This window comes from Acinonyx jubatus, chromosome E1 (genome assembly GCF_027475565.1).
Source record: "Acinonyx jubatus isolate Ajub_Pintada_27869175 chromosome E1, VMU_Ajub_asm_v1.0, whole genome shotgun sequence".
Classification (NCBI taxonomy): domain Eukaryota; kingdom Metazoa; phylum Chordata; class Mammalia; order Carnivora; family Felidae; genus Acinonyx; species Acinonyx jubatus.
In genome coordinates, this window is record NC_069397.1 from 5622269 (window position 1) to 5642354 (window position 20086).

The 20086-nt window shown below is 51.8% G+C and overlaps 1 protein-coding gene across 1 annotated transcript in view; it reads left to right on the forward strand.

The window, feature by feature from the left end:
- The window catches only part of DNAH9 (dynein axonemal heavy chain 9), a 334173-nt gene that overhangs the window by 114702 nt on the left and 199385 nt on the right, over positions 1-20086 (forward strand). The window contains exons 28-31 of the mRNA XM_027047332.2: positions 193-297; positions 10524-10681; positions 14112-14250; positions 15993-16280. Of these exons, the coding sequence (XP_026903133.2) occupies positions 193-297; positions 10524-10681; positions 14112-14250; positions 15993-16280 (690 nt within the window). The remainder of the gene's footprint in view (positions 1-192; positions 298-10523; positions 10682-14111; positions 14251-15992; positions 16281-20086) is intronic.

Consider the following 20086-nt stretch of genomic DNA (forward strand, 5'->3'; position numbering starts at 1 on the left):
TTGATCCCGTGACTTACGTTGGCACCCATAGCCGTCAAAAACGTAATTGCCCTTGAAACTTTAATAAGAGTTTCAAACCAGCGGTCTTAGGGAACTGGAAGTATCTATAACAAAAAGGATGGAAACTGACTTAGATGTGTAACGATGAACCCAGCGCTGATAGTGATTTAATCTTTGTACATTTCATTGCAGTCTTGTGGCAACATCTACAAAGGCCTCGCTCAGACCGGTGCCTGGGGCTGTTTTGATGAGTTTAATCGAATCTCTGTGGAGGTCTTATCAGTGGTGGCGGTGCAGGTATGGGGGTCGGGAGTAGGTGGGAGGCCATGGGCTTGTTGCCAGCACTGTGAAAGTCGACATCGTCTTGCTTTCAACCCTGCTTGTCCACTTCCGTGTCTCCTTCCCCCCTTGCATTTCACGTCCCTTCCTTCCTCTGCCCTCTAAGACAGACGCTGGTGCAGGATATGGGCGTCCTGTGGGTCCCTACCAAGGTGAGTCCATTTATTGGCCATGGGACTCCATTTCCTTCTCTGTAACATGTCCCCTCTGCTTCACGGGGGTGAGGAGAGCAGCAAACAAGATGGCGGAGCCCAGCTCTTTGGAAAGGCCATGGACTTTGGGAATGTCTTCCATTTTGTCACTGAGTCTGGGCAAGCTGCTCCAGCTCCCTTGGTCCAATTCACCTCATTGTATCTAAAGCAAGGATCACAGGATGAATGTTGTTGACGGAAGGAAGTCACGTTTGGGGCAGATTTATGTAAGCTGCCACTCGTCTTTCAAATTATCCAGAAAACACTCATTCAACACCTATGGCATAGTCAGTGCTACGCTCAAAACTAGGGTGAAGGGTCCCTGGTTGGGTAGGACGCGATCCCTAACTTTAAAACGACTTTAGTTCTTGAGGGGGACATGAGCATTCTTCAGTGTTCTAGAAGTGATTTAACTCCTGACTCACAATATGGGGCAAGACTGCTAGGCGCTTCCTCTCTCCCTGCCTCCCTCCATTCCTTCCTTTCTATCTCCCTTCCTTCCCTTCCCTTCTGCCGTGTTTGTTTATTTACTTTGAGAGAGGGAAATAGAAAGTGAGCAGGGATAGGGCAGAGAGCGAGGGACAGAGAGAGTGAATCCCAAGCAGGCCTTGCACTGTCAGTGCAGAGCCGGATGCAGGGCTCGAACTCCTGAACCATGAGATCATGACCTGAGCCGAAACCAAGAGTTAGACGCTCAACTAACTGAGCCACCCAGGCACGCCCAGACACATTATTTTTAAGCCAGGCCTTAAAAAAGGTGGAGATGATGTGGATGAGGGCAAGGGTCTTCTAGACAGAGGAAGTGAGCAGACAGAGGGGGAGAGGGAGGGGGAAAATGAGCAAACTGTTGTTGAAAGTCTGTCCTGTACCAGGTACTTTTCACCTATCCTCACATCTGTACAAGGTGTACAAGGATAGACACACACACACACACACACACACACACACACACACACACGGGGTAGGGAGAGAAACCAAAGATCAGCACAGAAAAGTAACTGGTCCCAGGGCACACTCTTGGCAGGTGGCGAGGTTAGGACTTGAACCCAGCGCCCCCACCCACACTGCCCAGGTGCAGGTCTAGACACAGGTATCTGTCAGATACAAGGGATAAAATGCTAGAGAAGAAAATGAGGCTTGAGAGGCAGGTTCGAACCAAACAGCAGACGGGCTTAATTAAATGCCATGATGTGTACTGTCTTCAGCAGGCAACGGGGAGCCCCTGGAGGTTTCTGCAAAACAAATTGCCCTCTGCCTGGCAGTGGTTTTAAGGAGGGGCTGAGCAGGAGGAAGATCAGTGGCTGGGAAGTCAGTGGTCTCTCCTGGGGGTCCTGATTGGAGCTGGGGCCTCAGTGGGAGCCCCCCGGCCTTCCCCATGGCCTCCCGGTCACCCCAGCAAAGCATAGCCTTTGCTGACACCTGCTCTGGGCTCCTTCCTATAAGCCGGGTACCCCTGTTTCCTGTTGGGGATGCTTGTGGTTTCATAGCCCACCCCCTCCCCCCACCTCTATTGCCTCCGCCAGGCAAGGCCAGCGTAAGGGTGCTGCGCAGTGGAGAATGTTGGGTGGTGATGGCACTAGGGGCTGGCATGACGGGTGCTCCCAGCTTGTGCCTGGAGTCCATACGGTCCAGCCATTTAACTTTCCCCCTACCGGTGGCTTTTATTTCCAGAGTGGCGTGTATACAGTACAGGGAAAGAGAAACAGAGCTCTGAAGGACTCTCTTTCCTTCGCGTCCAAACAACGGGGCAAGAAAGAAGTGTAGCTTGACTGCCAGTTTTCAGAGGACAGGGGCAGCGGAAGGGAGGCGGGAGGCGCTGCAGACAGAGGGTGGTCCTCGCTGGGGAAGCTGCCTGAACCAGCATCCTGACTCCCTACTCCGCGTGCCCTGGCAGGAGCCAGCCTCCGCCCCCGTCACCCCTTCCTCCAGCATGCTGACCCCACGCAACGTGCTGTCCCCGTCCAAGCAGGCTGGACTCGGAGCTGGGGGCAGGATCGCAGCCACCACGAGGCGGAACAGCAGTGGAGCTCACAGCGCCAGCTGATTCCAAGGCCCCCCCCACGCCCGCCCACTTCATCTCCGGTTGCCGCTGGGAGCCATAAGTGGTCAGGGGGCTCCGCAGGGTCCCTTCACTTCCCCCAGGCCTCCCAAGGTCATCCGGTCTTCCAGCCCTTGATTTTGACAGCCAGTCTGGTGCTCCCATTCATGGGTTCCTGTCTGGCCTGCTGCTCGGTGAGGCTCCTGCAGGTTGCAAAACCGAGGGCTCTTCTTCCGTTCCCGGTGCTGATCCCTTTCCTTAGGACCGTTGGATTCCGTAGGAGTTAGTAGGAGCAGTAAGTCGAGTGGCTGGCCAGAGCACTCTCTTGGCCTGAAAGCCCTTGACTAGCTTGGGTCGCGGGAGCCGATGGTGTGTGTTTCCAGGCTGCTGCCCCGGTGGCTTGAGGTCAGCTGTGGCACCTGGCGAGTGCCACAGACCAGGGGCATTTGGTTTTCCTGGCGAGTTGCTGCTTCAACACTTACCGGCACGCCTCTGCTTTGGAAGAATGCACGTCAGGGCCGCCAGATTTTTTTTTAATTTTAGAGAGCCTCTGAAAGTCCAGATTTTTATGTAGAAACATCTCTAGATTTCTTGGGGCGCCCGGGTGGCTCAGTCGGTTCAGCGTCCGACTTCGGCTCAGGTCACGATCTCGCGGTCTGTGGGTTCGAGCCCCGCATCGGGCTGTGCGCTGACAGCTCGGAGCCCGGAGCCTGCTTTGGATTTGTGTCTCCCTCTCTCTCTCTCTCTCTGCCCCTCCCCCGCTCATGCGCTCTCAAAAATGAATAATGTTAAAAACATTTTTTTTTAAACATCTCCAGGCTTCTCAAAGTTGTCAACTCACTCAATTAAAAAACAAAACAAAACAAAAAACCAAACACACAAAAACCAAAACCTGAGCCGGACCAAGAAAGCACGGTGCCGGCTGCATTCACCTTGCCGACTTAGAGCCCAGTTTGCGCCCCTTCGCGGCCTGTGTGAATTTCAGGATAGAAGATAGGGTGACACGAATAAAATCAAGCTTTCTCAGAGTACTAAATCTCGGCCCGCAGTGGGTTCTGAGAATTGGGACAGAAGTCTAAGCTGTTCCCTGCCCTGGTGGCCGTTGGGATCGAGGACTGTCATTATAATGTGCGCCTGGGGCTTTTCTCCTTAAGTCTCCTACTGCAGATAACGGGCAGCTCTTGTATCACCCGGGTTTTTTATCTCCTTGCCCGCCATCCTCTGTTCATTCTACCTAGGTGGTGCCCACCTCCCTCCTCTCTGCTTGTCTGACTCCCTGTACCCTCTCTCCTGGCTGCTGGCCCCAGACCTCAGAGGGCCTCTCTCGTGCTCTCCAGCCCGGCTGCCTGGCTGTGACTGCCCTCACTTGAGTAGTTACACCCATGGTGTCCCAGCTCAGCACTGGGGGCCTGCCAGAGGGCCATCTCGCCATGTCCCTCCGAGAAGCCCAGGGGAAAAGCCAACAGGAAGGCAGTGAGAGCCAGACTGGGGTCAGCCCAGAGCTCATCTCGCGTTCCAGAGATGCTGTGAGCAGCCCCGCATGCAGCTGGGATTTGAAAAGAAACAGGTTCTTGTGGGGTGGGGTGACCCGGGCAAGGGGCGGGGAAGTGGTTGTCAGCGTGGGTCACGTTTGAAACCGCACAGCCGGTATGCAGCCCCGGTTCTGCCACTTAACTAAGCTGTGTGCTTTGGGGCAAGTCCACGTCTCAAGCTCTCCGTCTGTAAAGAGGGTTAATAACAGTACGTGCCAGATGCAGTTGTAATAATTATTAAACGAGTTAATACGTGTAAGAGCCCTTGAAGCCCTACGGATAGGAGGCGTGCGACAAATATTAGTCACCGTGATGGTGCTGATCATGGTGGTGGCCGTGATGTTGGTGATCACTATCGTCGTTGCCTGAACACGGCCGGAGACGGGTTGAAGGGAAGCAGAAGGCAGGGGGATACAGAGCAGGGAAAGAGGGTCCACGCCCAGGTCTATCCAGTCTCCCAGACACCCTTCGCTCCTTCTCAGCTGGCCCAGCCTCAGGCTCTCTTCCCAAACTTAGCGTCCCAACTGGTGAGGCAAAACCCAAGAGCCCATTGGTCCCCGGGGCGCAATGGATGAACACTGCAAATTCACCTGATCCTGAAACTGCCCGACAGGATGTCCTAGGAGGTTCACCAAGATCAGTTCCTTTTTGCTTCTGGAATTAAATGAGTCCCACCCGGAATTCCCGGGTGCTTTCACACTGCAGTCTAGGAACACACCCCGTGGGAGAGACGGTTCTCAAGGAAGTGGTCTGACAACAGCCTGGGCAGAATTGGAGGCTGTACCCCTTAAAATCGTATACCCGTCCAAGGGGAAATTGCACTTAATTATTCACACGGTCATCTAGGCTGGCATATTGGTTCAGAAGCCGCACCAGCTGGGACAGTCCTCCTCCACCCTCCCCGCCCCTCCCCTCGGCTCCTTGCCTGCCTGTCTGCGCTCTTCTAGTAACTTCCGCAAAAGCGCATGTGCGTCAGTGTTCTCGTAGGTGGGTATTTTCCTGTTTCTGTCCGATGGGCCAAGCAGAATTACATACCCAACGGGGAAAGAGTGTGGCATTTCCAAGAGCAATTACTCTGCTGTCTGAAAAAACGTAGAAAATACTACCTTTTTTTTTTTTCCTTCGGAATTTTGCTAATGCTGTTGCGGTCAGCTCGCCGGGCCTCGGGTTATCCGGGCCCAGGGGCAAGTGTCACCGGGATGCACTCCACTGCCCTCTCCCTCCAGCCTCCTGTCCCCTCGGTGCCCCCTGGCCAGGCATTTCCACCATGCCCCTTCCTTCCCTGTGGTACAGGAGTGCTGAGCCGAGGCAGGAAGCAGCTAGAAGCAGCGAATCGGTTGGCAAGGTCTTGGGAGGTCACCAGAGCAGTGCTCCCCGGACTCAGGGCGCCAAACAAATGCTAGAGTCTCAGAACCAAGGGAGCTCCCCACCTGCCACCTTTGATAGAGGAGCTTAAGGTCAAAGGTGCAAACGCAGAAATATTTTTTTTTAAAAAAACGTGAAACCTGGTGAGTGGGTTGCACTTGCCGAAGGCAGCACCCTCCAATCCGCCTTTGCAGAGGGAAGCATGGAGTGAGCCGGGCAGGATTTTAATAACGCATGGCATTTGGGGGCAAAGTGCGGGCCGCAGAATGGACCACTTCCCTAGAATGTGAGGGGCAAAGGAGAAAGAGCTGACAGGTTTTATGTAGCTTAGGGCTAGCCCGTGACCGCCTTAAAACATATCACCTGCGGGGAAGGTGGCCTGACTTTTCTACTTCACGAGTGTGTCTGATACAAGGCCCCAGCGGGAGGATGGAGGGGCAGAACCCTCCGTGATTACCAGCTTCCAGTCTTGGAAGGGAAAGACCTCATTTTTAAGGTGTCCCATCAGGCCCCCATGGTCAGGCAAACACACGTGGCTTGTACAGAATACAGGATTGCTCATCTGCCGTCAGGGCCACCACGACCTAGAGGGGTAAAGTCTACCCACACATCTAAAGCATAAGTCGGTTGGGGCGCCTGGATGGCTCAGTCAGTTGAGCGTCTGACTTCGACTCAGGTCGTGATCTCACGGTTCGTGGGCTCGAGCCCCGCGTCGGGCTCTGTGCTGACAGCTCGGAACCTGGAGCCTGCTTTGGATTCTGTGTCTCCCTCTCTCTCTGCCCCTCCCCTGCTCATGTTCCGTCTCTCTCTGTCTCTCAAAAATAAACGTTCAAAAAAAAAAGCATAAGGCAGAAAGCAAGCTCCAGGAGAGAGGGATGATTAAAGGCTGTAGAGGCTGGAAGACAAAGTGAGCTCATCTGGTTGAGGGCCAGTGGGGACTCTTGAAATTGGTAGGGGGCAGTTGGGGCCAGTGGCAGGGACACTTAATTGGCCAGCAGCACCTGTTTCCCTTGGGAACTTACTAGAAACGCAGACTCAGACCCACCGTTGACCTGCTGTAACATAATCTGCATTTCCACGAGATCTCCAGGGGTTCGTACCCACCATAACCTTGGAGATCTGCTTCTCTGACTCCGTATCCTCTACCCTGGCTACACCGTAGAACAGCCTGGGCGATTCTGAAAAGTAGGAATGTGCAAATGCATAGTCTCTGTGCCCAAAGATTCTGGTTTCATTGGTCTGGGGCAAGACCTAAGCATCACCTAAGCATCGAGTCTTTTTTTGGGAACTTTCTGTGTGGTTCTTTTGTCCGGCAAACTTCGAGAACCGGAGTGGAGAGGGAGATGGGCAGGCGAGGGGAACATCTTGAGGGCTGTGGAGTGTGGGTGGGTGCATCTCCAGACCCACAGGTTCGAGCCCCACTGGCCCAGGTTAGCAGGCTGCAGGGACACGTCCTCCCCACGCCAGGAGGGAGTGAGGAGCAGGTGCACTGAGGGGGGAGGGGCAGCTCTGACAGGGACACCTGGGCAGTGGCAGGGATGAGCCGAAACCCAAGATTTGCCTGGATTGCTGTGGTCCTCGAATTTGCGCATATATCCAGATCACCTGGAGGCCTTATTCATCAGCTGGACCCCACCCCGGCATTTCTGGTTGGCTCAAACTGGGGTGGGGCCAAGAATTTGCATGGGAATTTGGTAGGCCCCAGGAACACGAGCTGTGGCATGGTGGACAAGTCACACCTCCTTGCCCTCAGTTTCCTCACTGGTAAAATGTTTGATTTTGCGGATCATGGTTTTCCCAACTTTGGCAAATGTCAAAGGCCTCCATGTCTTGAGGCCGGATAATTCCAGCAAACTGCCCCCCCCCACCCCGACCCCTAGTTGTGACAACAAAAAAGTCTCCAGCCATGGCCAGATGTCCCCTGGGGAGGGGGGGGCAGGTGCAAAATCATCCCCCCCTCACCCACATTTGAGACCACTCATTTCGACATAGCTCTCCATGTTTGTTTTCTTTGGTGAGTGACAAATACAGCTTTTCTTACTCGGTGGAAACGTGTGTCGGAATTATTATTTCCAGAACAGAACAAAATTCCTCTGAAAGCTATGTATTTGATGAGGAGCCGTATGTGGCTGGCACGGTGTCCTTCTAGTAAAAGGAAGGCTGTTTGAGAAATGGCTATTAAGTGTATGTGCTTTGTCACCAAATTGCCTGGTTGGTAACTTGGGGTGCCCTGAGGTGCCCCACTTACCAACACCTGGCAAGTTTCTTTTTTTTTTCCTTGTAAAGTTTTATTTTTTAACCAATTTTAGACTTCTAGAAAAGTTGCAGAAATCGTGTAGAGGCCCCACGTATCCCTCCCCCACCTCCCGAAACTCGGCATCTTGCATATCTGTAGTACAGGTTCTTAACTGCTTCTGGCTGTTTCGTCATCTCTAAAACGAGGATATGCCCCCATCTCGTGCAGCTATTAAGAGGACTTAACGGGATAACTCATGTAAAATACTCAGAAAAGCGCCCGGTGCCTTCCAAGCGCTCAGAAAATGTCAGTTACTATTTTGTGGTTATTCTGCGTGGTTTTAAAATCTTTGAAAGCGGTTAAGTTTTTAGTGGAGAAACAGACCCCCGTGAGGGAGGAGTGTACCTGACCTACAGGTGTACAGTGTGTGGCTGCCTGTGTGCTCACCCCCACCTGGCTGGGCCCGGGGTTTAATCCATACGATCCCAGCCCACCTGCTTGCCCCTGCCCACCCCTCCCCTTCCCCCAACATCCTGAAGGACCTCTGGACTATCGGGGCCTCCTGGACCCTGACCGCTGCATTCCAAGGCTCATCCTGCGGACGCCGGTTGTTCCTAAGACGATGAGAAAATGCCAGGCAGGCAGTCTCCCGTCCTGTCCAGCGTGAGCCCAGCGAACAGAGCCTGCCACCAGCACTGATGCCCCAGCGTTAACTGCAGCCTTGAATCGGCCCAACGCTGTCCCTCAAGGGCGCCCCCTACAGATGCACGCCGCCCTCCCTCCAGCGCACCATAAAGTCTCACTGAGCGCCAGGTTCCTGGGCCTCCGTGTTGCAGGAGGGAAGGCTGACTCAGACTGTCAGCAGAAAAGGCCCTAGGTCAGCCTTTGCCCAAAGGTATCCGAGCCGTTGGTAAATAGCAATTAAACTCACTCCCCCGCCCCTTAGGATGGTGACTGTTCAGTGTATTTTATGGGGAGGACTGGGGCCAGAGAGAGCCCAGCCTTCACCACCCACGTAAGCCGCAGGGTAGCCGGGAGGCCGGAGGTCGTGTGCAAGGCTCTGGAGACCACCTCTGCTGCAAAGGCATCGACATTCCCTTCGCAGAAGAGAAGTTTCGGTCTCAAACGAATTGCCGTGAGCTCAAATGCGTGTGGCCTTCCGGGCCTCGCTTTGGGGAAGGAGCTGAATCCTAATTACGGAACTGTCACACGTTCCGGTGAGTGCCCATTCTTCCACACACTGGAGAGAGCCTTGTTCTGCCATACACGGTCCAGTGGTTTTGTGTCTTTCACCTTATTTAGGCTCCAGCTGTCTCTTTCATAAATGCCCGAGCTCGCGAGCTCGCTCTCTCTCTCTCTCTCTCTCCCGGACACACACACCTACCTGCAGCCCAATCTCCACAGAACCCTTGGCTATTCCAAACACCTCGAACGCAGCTGACAGGACGGGAGCTCATTCAAAACCTTGCACTGGTCCCCCCGGCTTTTGGGTTTTGCTTTCGGGAGCCCCGACAAGCTGGAACTACCCAAGAGACATTCCGAGGGGCCCACCTGAACAAGTGCGCCCCTCCTGCCTTCCCGCCTTCTGTCACTGATCATCTTTGCAAGCGCTCTTTCCAAGGGACCGGGTGTGAAAATGGTGATCTCCTTTCTGTCTCTCCTCCCAGGGCTGTAAGAATGATCTAGAATATAGAGCCAGCCAGCTCAAGCTTTAGCATATTTCCCCACCATTTAAGAAAAAGTCTCATCTTTTTAGAAAGGCACGAATAGCCCCGGGGATGTAGCTCGAGCCTCGCTTTGGTTCTGGGGCTCCCTCCACTCCTCACCATCTACAGGGCACTCCGTCCCTCAAGGGGTGAGCTGTGTTCGTGCCATCGGTTCTAGAGATGCAGTCTGAGGAGGCAAACCAGGCTGAGGACCACGACTGCGGTGACGATGGTCACCTTAACAGTTTCCGTGTTAGCTGCTAGACTTTTAAAAAAGAAAAAAAACTTTTGTAAGTTTATTTTGAGAGAGACAGAGGGAGAGCAGGGGAGGGGAAGCCAGAGAGGGAGAGGAGAATCCCAATCGGGCTCCACGCTGTCAGTGCAGAGCCCGACGCGGGGCTGGAACCCACAGACCGTGAGATCGTGACCTGAGCGGAAACCCAGGGTCAGATGCTCAACCGACAGAGCCACACAGGCGCCCCGTTGACTGCTGCTTTTAAGCGTTTTCTGGATGCCACTCTCTTCAGGGGCTTTATTTCATTTAAACAAAGAACAAGCCCAGCCGGTAGGTACCAGTGCCCTCTCGATCACGCAGCGGCCACGAGCCCAGGCTCCAGAATCCACTCGCCTGGCTTCAGTCCGGGTGCCACCACCTTGGAGCGATGTCAGGTTGGGCAGACTGTTCCACTGCTCAGTGCTTGTGTTTCATCATCGAGAGACGGGGCTGGTGGCAGTGAAGTGCCCCCGCTCCCCGCCGGCAAAGGATCGTGGTGAAAAGCAAATGAATGAATACGGAAGTGCTCGGAACAACGCCTGGCCAGAGATCAGTGCTAGTGCATTTCCAGGGTAACTACAGGGAGGGTTAAACACCCGCTTGCTGTTCACTCTCAGCCGCTGTGTTGTAAATACAGAAACAGGCAGCCAGATTTCTTTTAGACAGGCACCCCGCGCCCACCAGCGGAGGGTCCAGGGTGCCGTCGCTTTGCCTGTCCTTCCACGAAGGGGGCCAGGGAGCAGGTGTCCGTGTTGGCTATGGACATGCTTCCCAGCCCTAGCTACCACTCCGCCCCTGGGACACACGGCGGAGGGACCTTTCTCCGTTGACTCGTTCCCCAGGTAAAAAGCATCCAGGACGCGATCCGAGACAAGAAGCAGCGGTTCAGCTTCCTCGGGGAGGAGATCCGCCTGAATCCCTCCGTGGGGATCTTCATCACCATGAACCCGGGCTACGCCGGCCGCACGGAGCTGCCGGAGAATCTCAAGGCTCTGTTCAGGTGAGCGTCCGCTCTGCCCCACACGAGGGCCCCCGGAGACAAGGGTCTCCTGGTTTTTTCCACTGAAAATGTAGGGCGTGTATATTAGAAGACATTTGGAACATCTAAAAAAGCTTATAAAACTACCTTTAGGGGTGCCTGCGTGGCTCAGTTGGTTAAGCATCTGACTCTTTGTTTCGGCTCAGGTGGTTCTGTGGGTTCAAACCCCACGTCGGGCTCTGCGTTGACAGTGTGGAGCCTGCTTGGGATTCTCTCTCCCTCTCTCTCCCTTTCTCTCTGCCCCTCCTGTGTGCGTGTGCGCATTCTCTCTCTCCCTCTCTCTCTCAAAATAAATTTAAAAAAAAAATGGAAAAAAAACCTTTAATGCTACCATCAGTAAAATTATTTTTTGCTTAGCTGTATTTAAAATATGTGTGTTTAAAAATTTTTTTTAATGTTTATTTTCGAGACAGGGGGAGACACAACATGAGCAGGGGAGGGGCAGAGAGAGAGAGAGAGAGGGAGACGCAGAATCCGAAGCAGACTCCAGGCTCTGAGCTGTCAGCACAGAACCCAACGGCAGGGCTCGAACTCACTGACTGTGAGATCATGACCTGAGCCGAAGTCAGACGCTCAACCAACTGAGCCACCCAGGCGCCCCAAAATATGCATATTTTAAAGTCATGGACTTGTGGTCCACACACGGTTTCTTTTTATAAGTTTAATTTTTTTTTCATGTTTTATTTTATTTTTGAGAGCCAGGGAGCAGGGGAGGGACAGAGAGAGGAGACACAGAATCCGAAGCAGGCTCCAGGCTCTGAGCTGTCAGCACAGAGCCCCACATGGGGCTCGAACTCATGAACCGTGAGATCATGACCTGAGCTGAAGTCTGACATTTCACTGACTGAGTCACCCAGGCGCCCCCCCCCCCCCACAGTTTCATACTGTTTTGTCTTTTTCGTTTCATACTCGATCGTAATCCTATCACAAATAACCTCTTCTGTTAGATGGTCTTAAGAAATCTCCTTTCGTGACTACACGTTATTCTATCAAGTGTGTGGTCCACAGTGTAATTAAGTAACCCTCCATATTTAAACATTAGGACCTTGTCTAGCACTTAAGACAAATTTATGCATAATGCTGTGGTGTCCACCTATGTACCTAAGTGTTTTTTTCTGTATGCATGATGATTTTCTTTGGCTAAGCTTCCCAGAAGTAGAATCACAGAGCTAACTGGGAAGGCACGTTTTTAAGGCTCCTGATGCACACTGACAAATGGCTTTCTAGAAAGAGCAGTGCCGAATTACACTCCTGGTAGCGATGTGTGAGAACACGTATCTTTTCCTTCGCCTTGGCCGCCCCCGGTGGATATTGTCATGCGTTTAAATCTTCTTTATTGTGATAAGAAAACGCAAATGCATTTTCTAGAAGGGGCTGGGGTCTCCATTCTTTTTCTTGGGAAAGGAAAGTCAGCCCAACAAAATAAAGAGGCCTCATGGCTTCTGATTTTCTGCCTACTGGACTGTTCCTAATGGAACATCACCAGGCCTGAACGGATGGCACAGAATAGGTCTGTTGTTTGTTTGCACCAAATTATGTATTAAATGCACTTGGGTTGCAAACAGTAACGGAGGTCAGGACTACTCTACGTTTCTTTTTCCCTGAGCGTAAAGGCAACATTTATCTATAGAAGAAAATTGGGGGGGGGGGGGTGGAGAAAATATTTATAGAAACAATAAAAGGGACACCTGGGTGGCTCAGTCGGTTGAACATCCTGCTCTTGGTTTTGGCTCAGGTCATGATCTCACGGTGCGTGAGTTCGAGCCCCACGTTGGGCTCTGTGCTGATGGTGTGGAGCCTGCTTGGGATTCTCTCTCTCCTTATCTCTCTGCCCCTCCCCTGTTCTCTCTTTCTCTCTCTCAAATTAAATAAATAAAAACTTTAAAAATAAGCGATAAATACAAACATCTGCTTTTACACCTCGTTTTCAAAAAACCCTGTGAGGAAGACACTATTCGTGCCCCCCTTGTTCAGGGAGAAAACAGAGTCCGCAAAGGCCCAGGGTAGTAATCATGATCACCGGGGTTAGCCAGTAGCCCAAGGAGCAAGCCGCAGAACTGGGGTTCTAACCCAGTCGGTCTGATTCCAGAACCTCGGCCCTCCCCATCTGAATGCTTTCATCCAGAGATCATGTGACCCTTTGGCATTCCTCCTTCTGACCTTGGGTGGGCAGACTATATTCCTTTTTTGAACTTGGGATAAGACCCTGTACAAGTTGGTATCCTGCCTTCGTTAATTAATATTTTCCCGTGTCAGGGATGCCTGGGTGGCTTAGTCAGTTAAGCATCAGACTTCAGCTCAGGCATAATCTTCTGGTTCGTGGGTTCGAGCCCCACATCGGGCTCTGTGCTGACAGCTCAGAGCCTGGAGCCTGCTTTGGATTCTGTGTCTCCCTCTCTCTCTGCCCTTCCCCCACTCACGCTCTGTCTGTCTGTCTCTCTCAAAAATAAATAAACATTAAAAAAATTTAAGAAAAAATTTTCCCATACCATTAAATAGTTTTCCTTCTATAGCATTATTTTCCACGGCCGTGTTGCATGCTATTGTATGGATGCATGTTTAACCTTATTTCAGGTTGCAAAATATTTCAGGTTGAGAATCTGTTTGAATGCCATGAAAAATAAAGGAAAAATGTTCTTGAGCTATATGTTAGTGAAAATCGTATATCCACGTGGGGAAAATGCGATTAAAGAACTGTAAATGACCTTAGGCTCCTGGCATATACCTAATAAATTAACTTGAAAAATAAGTGATTTTGCAATCAAATGTTTCTAGAGCCAGGCAGGAAAAAAAATCAAAGTAAATCCTTACAGAAAGACAAAAATTCCCCTATATACCGTTTTGTGGCAAGATGGGGTTAATGGGTATTTACTTGAGACCTCGGCATTAGATACTTACATTTGTACGCACATAAGTACAGAATAGGCCCCGAGTGTCTAGGCTTGGAGGAGACGCACGTCTTGAAAATGAGATATAGATTCTTGTGGACCCCAGGAGAGACCCGATTCTTCAACCGGAGTCCCTAATCTATTATAGGAACAACTAATCTAATAAATTACTAATTACCAAAGCTTTACTGATCTGTGCCTGTGGTGTGGAAGGCTCACTGGACCCAGGTTACAACATGAGCTGTAGCCCCGATCCTGTCCCCACCTGCTACTATCACCCATCACCTTGGACAAGACAACTCACGTCCCATACCCTTCATCACTTCATCTGTAAGTTGGAAGTCTTAGACGAAACCATTGCTAAGGGCCAAGATGTTTATCCTCACAGATGCCTCTGTCCGTGATCCCAGCCAGTGTCTGTTGTCTTACCAGCACCGCCCCCCTCTGCCACCCTTCAGCCGTGGTTAGGAAAACTATCTTGGCCCTCTGTCCCCTGTTCACAGGCCTTGCGCGATGGTGGTTCCAGACTTCGAGTTGATCTGTGAGATCATGCTGGTGGCAGAAGGATTCATTGAAGCACGGGCGTTGGCCAGAAAGTTCATCACCCTTTATCGGTTGTGCAAAGAGCTGCTCTCTAAACAGGTACTCTCTCTAGTGACGCTGGACCACCAGTCACGTGTGATCGCCCCACCTCTGGACGGGGCTCGGGGCCGATGTCATAGGGAAACATTAGAGCCTTCTGTCAATGCGCCCATAAGCATAGTACGAGTTCTGCACGCTTCCACAACAAAGATTCGTATTCATTTTCTTAGCGTTAAAAAAAAAAAATCTTACTCGGCCCCCAAACTTACTTTTTTTCACAGACTAGTTAGCACCTCATCGACCACCCGTGTCCCGTGAGAAACACCTCAGTGGCCAATGAAACTCCCTTGGAGGGAACGGTCTCTACCCAGAGGGACACGAGATGGGGGAGAGGGTTGGGGAGATAGTGAGTCATCGAGCCCCATGTACCTCACCACTTGTCCTTAAATGTGGCTGCTGCCTGGGGGAGGCCCCCACACAGGAATAGCACCTTAAAACATGCCGAAGGGGGCGCCTGGGTGGCTCATTTGGTTAAGTCTCTGACTCTTGGTTTCTGCGCAGGTCATGATCTCCCAGTTTTGTGGGTTTGAGCCCCATGTCAGGCTCTGTGCTGACCGCTCAGAGCCTGGAGACTGCTTGGCATTCTCTCTCTCCCTCTCTCCCTGCCCCTCCCCGGCTCGTGCCGTCTCTATCTCAAAATAAATAAACTTAAAAAAAAAAAATGCCGAAGGGGGCACCCGAGTGGTTCAGTCAGTTAAGTGTCCAGCTCTTGATCTCAGCTTGGGTCTTGATCTCAGGGTCGTGAGTTCAGGTCCCATGTTGGGCTCTGCACGGGATGTGACGGAGAATCTCTTGGTAGCAGGACAGCCAGTCAGCCTTCCTTGGGCTGTTCCCACTGAGTTTCTCCTCCGTCCGGGGCTCACAGGGACCATCTTTGCTGCCACAGCACGGGGAACACCCGGCCCTGTGAAATCTGTCCAAGGTGGATTTCTTTAAAAACCTCTCCTGTTGCCTCATGCTTCCCAGGCCCCTTGGTCATTGCATTCTTTCCGTAGATTCCCCACCACCACTAACGTCCAGGCCAGCGACCGACATTCACAACTCCACCCTGAGCCTCTCTTGTGACCTCCAAACCCTCATATTCACTGGTTTCTGCCACGTGTCCCCACCCCACCCCAGCCCGCTTCCCCCACATTCCTTGCTTCACTACGCGAAACCGTCACTTACTTGCTTGCTGATTCTGGAACCCTGGGAGTCCTCCTCGGCATTTTCGTCTTCCACAGCCCTGCACCTAACCACGGACGAGCTGTTGTTCGTTGCCCGCTCTGGCCCTCTCTCAAACCCATCTCGTTTTCTTTCTACCACCTTCAATCCAAGCCCCCCTGTCTCTTGCTTAAACTCTTGGAATTTCCTTTCTACTGGTTGCTACCAGTGATTGTTTTCAGTTGCTTTCCTCAGAGAGTTTGGAGGCCTCCAAGGTGTAGAGCTTGTGAGCTCAGCCTCCGCCATATCTAAGCCAACATGGCTGCCTCCCGGATACCCTTCAGCTCTCTGAATGTACAAGGAGAAGCCAGGTGGGTCGGGAAGTGATTCTGTTTGGTTTCTCCGACCCCCAGCCCCCGGGATGCTCTGGGTCTGCTTTGTCATCATCCGTGACCCTGATGTCCCGTGTCATTGGTCTTGCCCTGTGCCTCTGCCTTGGCCTCGGAAGTGACCCGCTGGTAATTGTGTGGACGCCAGCACGGGCACGTGGCGCTCTGCATCCCAGCGACTCTGGCCTGACCCGTGCCGCCTTCCCTCAGGACCACTATGACTGGGGCCTGCGGGCCGTCAAGTCAGTGCTGGTGGTGGCGGGATCCCTGAAGCGAGGAGACCCTGACCGCCCCGAGGACCAGGTCCTGATGCGCTCCCTCAGAGACTTCAACATCCCCAAGATCATGACCGATGATGTGCCAGTGTTCATGGGCCTGATTGGGGACCTCTTTCCTGCCCTGGATGTCCCTCGGAGGAGAGACCTCAACTTCGAAGCCTTGGTTCGGAAGGCCGTGGTGGAGCTGAAGCTCCAGGCCGAGGACAACTTTGTGCTCAAGGTACACGGGGTTTCTCCCTCCCAAGCTCTTCTTGTCGCTCAACGCTTTTCTTGGATGATGGGTCGTCCTCAATCCAAAGGGTTGCCTTAGATGTACAAATATGTATCTACCTAGTAGGAATTCGTTTCAAGAGCTCTTTACTGGGGCACCCACCGTGCGGAATGTGTGGTGGGGAACGCGAGGGAAGGACGGGGCCCCTGCCATCAGAAGGCTCACGATCCGGCAGAGGAACACGAGCCGTTCCGCTGCTGCTTCACGTGTTATTTTCCCATGAACTACTTCAGACGTGATTTCAGAGCAAGGATGAAATTGGAAGTCATGCTGGTTCTTAGGCAGTTTTCCGAGCTTGTGAATGTTCTGAAGTGGTCAGGGGCAAGCTTTCTCACAATTAAAGGAAGAAAAACAAACAAACCCTGAGTGTGGCAGGCAGGATAATGTCTGCAGCCCAGTCCCCAGGATGTACGTTATGTTACATGGCAAGGGGAGATGAGGGCTGCAGGTGGAATGAAGGCTGCTAACGGGCTGACCTTAAGACGGGAGGATGATCATGGGTTACCTAGGTGGCCCTATATAATCATGGTGGTCTTTAAGATTTATTTTAAGTTTATTTATTTTGAGAGAGAGATCGCACCCGTGGGGGAGGGGCAGAAAGAGAGAATCCCAAGCAGGTTCCGCGCTGTAGGCACACAACCTGATGCAGGGCTAGAACTCACCAACCGTGAGATCGTGATCTGAGCCGAAACCAAGAGTCGGACACTTGACCAACTGGACCACCCAAGTGCCCCATGACGGTGGTCGTTGTAAGTGAAAGAGGGACACAGGAGGACGTGTCCATAGTTATCTCCATAACTCCATAGTTAAAATTCCACCAGCCATTACTGACTTTGAAGGTGGAGGAGGGGGCCATGCACCAGGAAATGCGGGAGGCATCTAGATGCTGGAAAAGGCAAGGAATGGATGCTCCCATAGAAGGCCCCAGAAGGGACGGGCCCTGTCAACACCTTGTTGCCCCACTTTGTGAGACCCACTTTGGACTTCTGACCACCTAAGCTGTGAGATAATGACTTTGGGTTGTTTCAAGCCAATACTTTTGTGGTAATTTGTTAGAGCAGCAACAGAAAATGAGTCTGCTTACCAGTACGTATAGAGTTTCAGGGAAAAAAAATCTGAAACTTCAGGGAAAGTATAATAGGTTTCGAGGCCTTTGGAGCCATGGTGGTTTCTACTATTTTCTGGAGGATGCTCAGGACAGGTGAAGACATTTCTCTCCTTGCATTAAAACAGTGGATTAAAGGGGTGCCTGGGTGGCTCAGTCGGTTAAGCAGCCAACTTCGGCTCAGGTCATGATCTCGCGGTCCGTGAGTTTGAGCCCCGTGTCGGGCTCTGTGCTGACAGCTCAGAGCCTGGAGCCTGTTTCAGATTCTGTGTCTCCCTCTCACTGACCCTCCCTGTTCATGCTCTGTCTCTCTCTGTCTCAAAAATAAATAAAACGTTAAAAACAAAAATTAAAAAAAAAAAAACAGTGGATTAAAGAGGCTCTGTCTAGAGCAGATCTTTAATCATGATTAAAATGGTCTTTATTAGAAGTGAGTGTGCCCATGACCTACCTCTTGGAAAAGGAAGCACACAGGTACCCCAGTTGGGGCACCCGGCTGGCCCAGTCTGTGGAGCCTGGAACTCCTGATCACAGGGTTGCAAGTTCGAGCCCCACACTGGGCATAGAGATTACTTTTTTAAAATCCTATGAAAAAAAAAATAGGGGCACTGGCTGGCTCAGTCAGAGGAGCATGTGGCTCTCGATCTTGAGGTCGGGAGTTCGAGCCTCATGTTGGGTGTAGAAATTTCTAAGAAAAGTTGCACAATAAACTGTAAACTGTGGCTTATAAATAAAATATATAAGTAATATAAAAACATTGAGAAAGATAGCGTGCAAGAGAGAGAAAAGATTGGCCAACATGAGGCAAGGAGCAAACGCTCTGGCGATTTAACTGTGCTAACATTTTTCCTAGGATTAGGATGCATTGTCAAAATTTTTCGGGCTTTGGATACAAAGTTCTGCACTTTTTAAAAAAATGTTTTAACATTTATTTACTTTTGAGAGACAGAGACAGAGTACAAGCAGGGGAGGGGCAGAGAGAGAGAGAGGGAGACACAGAATCCGAAGCAGGCTCCAGGCTCTGAGCCATCAGCACAGAGCCCAACACGGGGCTCGAACTCACAAACCATGAGATCATGACCTGAGCCGAAGTCGAATGCCCGCCCGACTGAGCCACCCAGGCTCCCCTCTAAGTTCTGTCCCTTTTGACTGGTCCGCCCCAATCCCGTTTTTCCGTAAGTCTGTTATTTTTACTGAGCACCTTTGCAGACAGTCACGTTTTCAGGAGGCATGACTGTTGCAACAGTAGATGTATCTGCCCACAAGTAACTATACCTTGAAGGAGGGTGTGACAGGTGCCACAAGAGAGGGTCCCAGGGTACAGGAGCATGGCTGGATTGTTTTCCTGTGCAGTGATATCTTTAGGAATTCTGTGAACGCTGCTTGAGAGCTCACGGGTGTCTTACTTTATGTATCACATCTGACCCTCCCCTGCCCCCCCCCCAACCACCGAGGCCGACGGAGCAGGTGAGATACTTTACAGATGAGGAAGCTGGACGGCCATTACTTCTGCAGGATATGCCACTGAGGGTTTCATGAGCGAGAACGTGCTCCCCCTTGAGGACGTTAACGGACTAGGGGGCCTTGTTCCTTCTATGCCATGGGGCGCCATAAAAGCCTCCTGGAGGCTTTTCTAGCCTGGAATACAATACAATTGGTTGAGATTAAGCCCCAGCGGCTGTATATAAATAGAATTGCAAATTGGTGTCTGCTCGCATCTCTGAGATTACGTTTCACAGAGGAAAGCAAAACTTTACCTGGTCCTTCACAGCTGTGACTGTGTTTTGCCTGTCTGTCCCCACACCCAACCTCCCTCCTCCCAAGTGTGGTGGATAGACTTTTTCAAGGTAGAGGTGGGCTTGAAGGCCTTCCAGGTAGAAGAAAAGTGTCGGTGAGGGGCTAGACGGCGAAACACAGAGATGGTATGAGCACTGGCAAGAAGTCCGGTGTCACTAGGAAAAAGGTAACGGGGCCCGGGAGGGAGCAGTAGGACTCAAAGGGTCATATGGCAGCATGATATCGGGGGCCTTGAATGCCAGACCAAGGGGTTTCCTCGTAAGGGCTCCAATCCTCAGAGGGGAGGTAAATCCGACAAGGCTGCTGCTATGTAGGGCTCTGGGGCCGATGTCCCAGCATCAGAACTGCCCACATCTTCCCGGACGCTCTGCGAGTCTGCTGAGGCCACATGGCCCTACTTTGCCACTTGCTACATTTTTTCCTACTCAGCTGGCCCCCATTCTGCGCCTTCTTTCTCTCTCCTCCTTTTTCATGATTGCTTTCTGCTCCTCTGATAAGACAGATACTCCCTGTTAAAACATGCTGTCTCCCACCCACTTGTTGTTTGCGCCTTCCACCTGAACTCCTGAAAGTCAGCTCATCAGAGATACCTTGTGAGGCTCTGGATTGAGATGTCATCCTGAGATCCCCTGAAAAGTGATAGTATACATTCTTTTTTTTTTTTTTTTTTTTTTTTTTTAAGAAAAAAGAGTAAGGAGTGTGGAAACTAGGAGATGGTTCCATCAGTTCCTGGAAACAGGATGAAAGCAGGTGGACAGATCACACAGGGCAGGAGGGGCTACAGGCCAGAATCCACCCCGAGGGGGCCAGTCCACCCAGGCGGACCCCAGGGGGGAAGCCCTGGGCTTGGAAT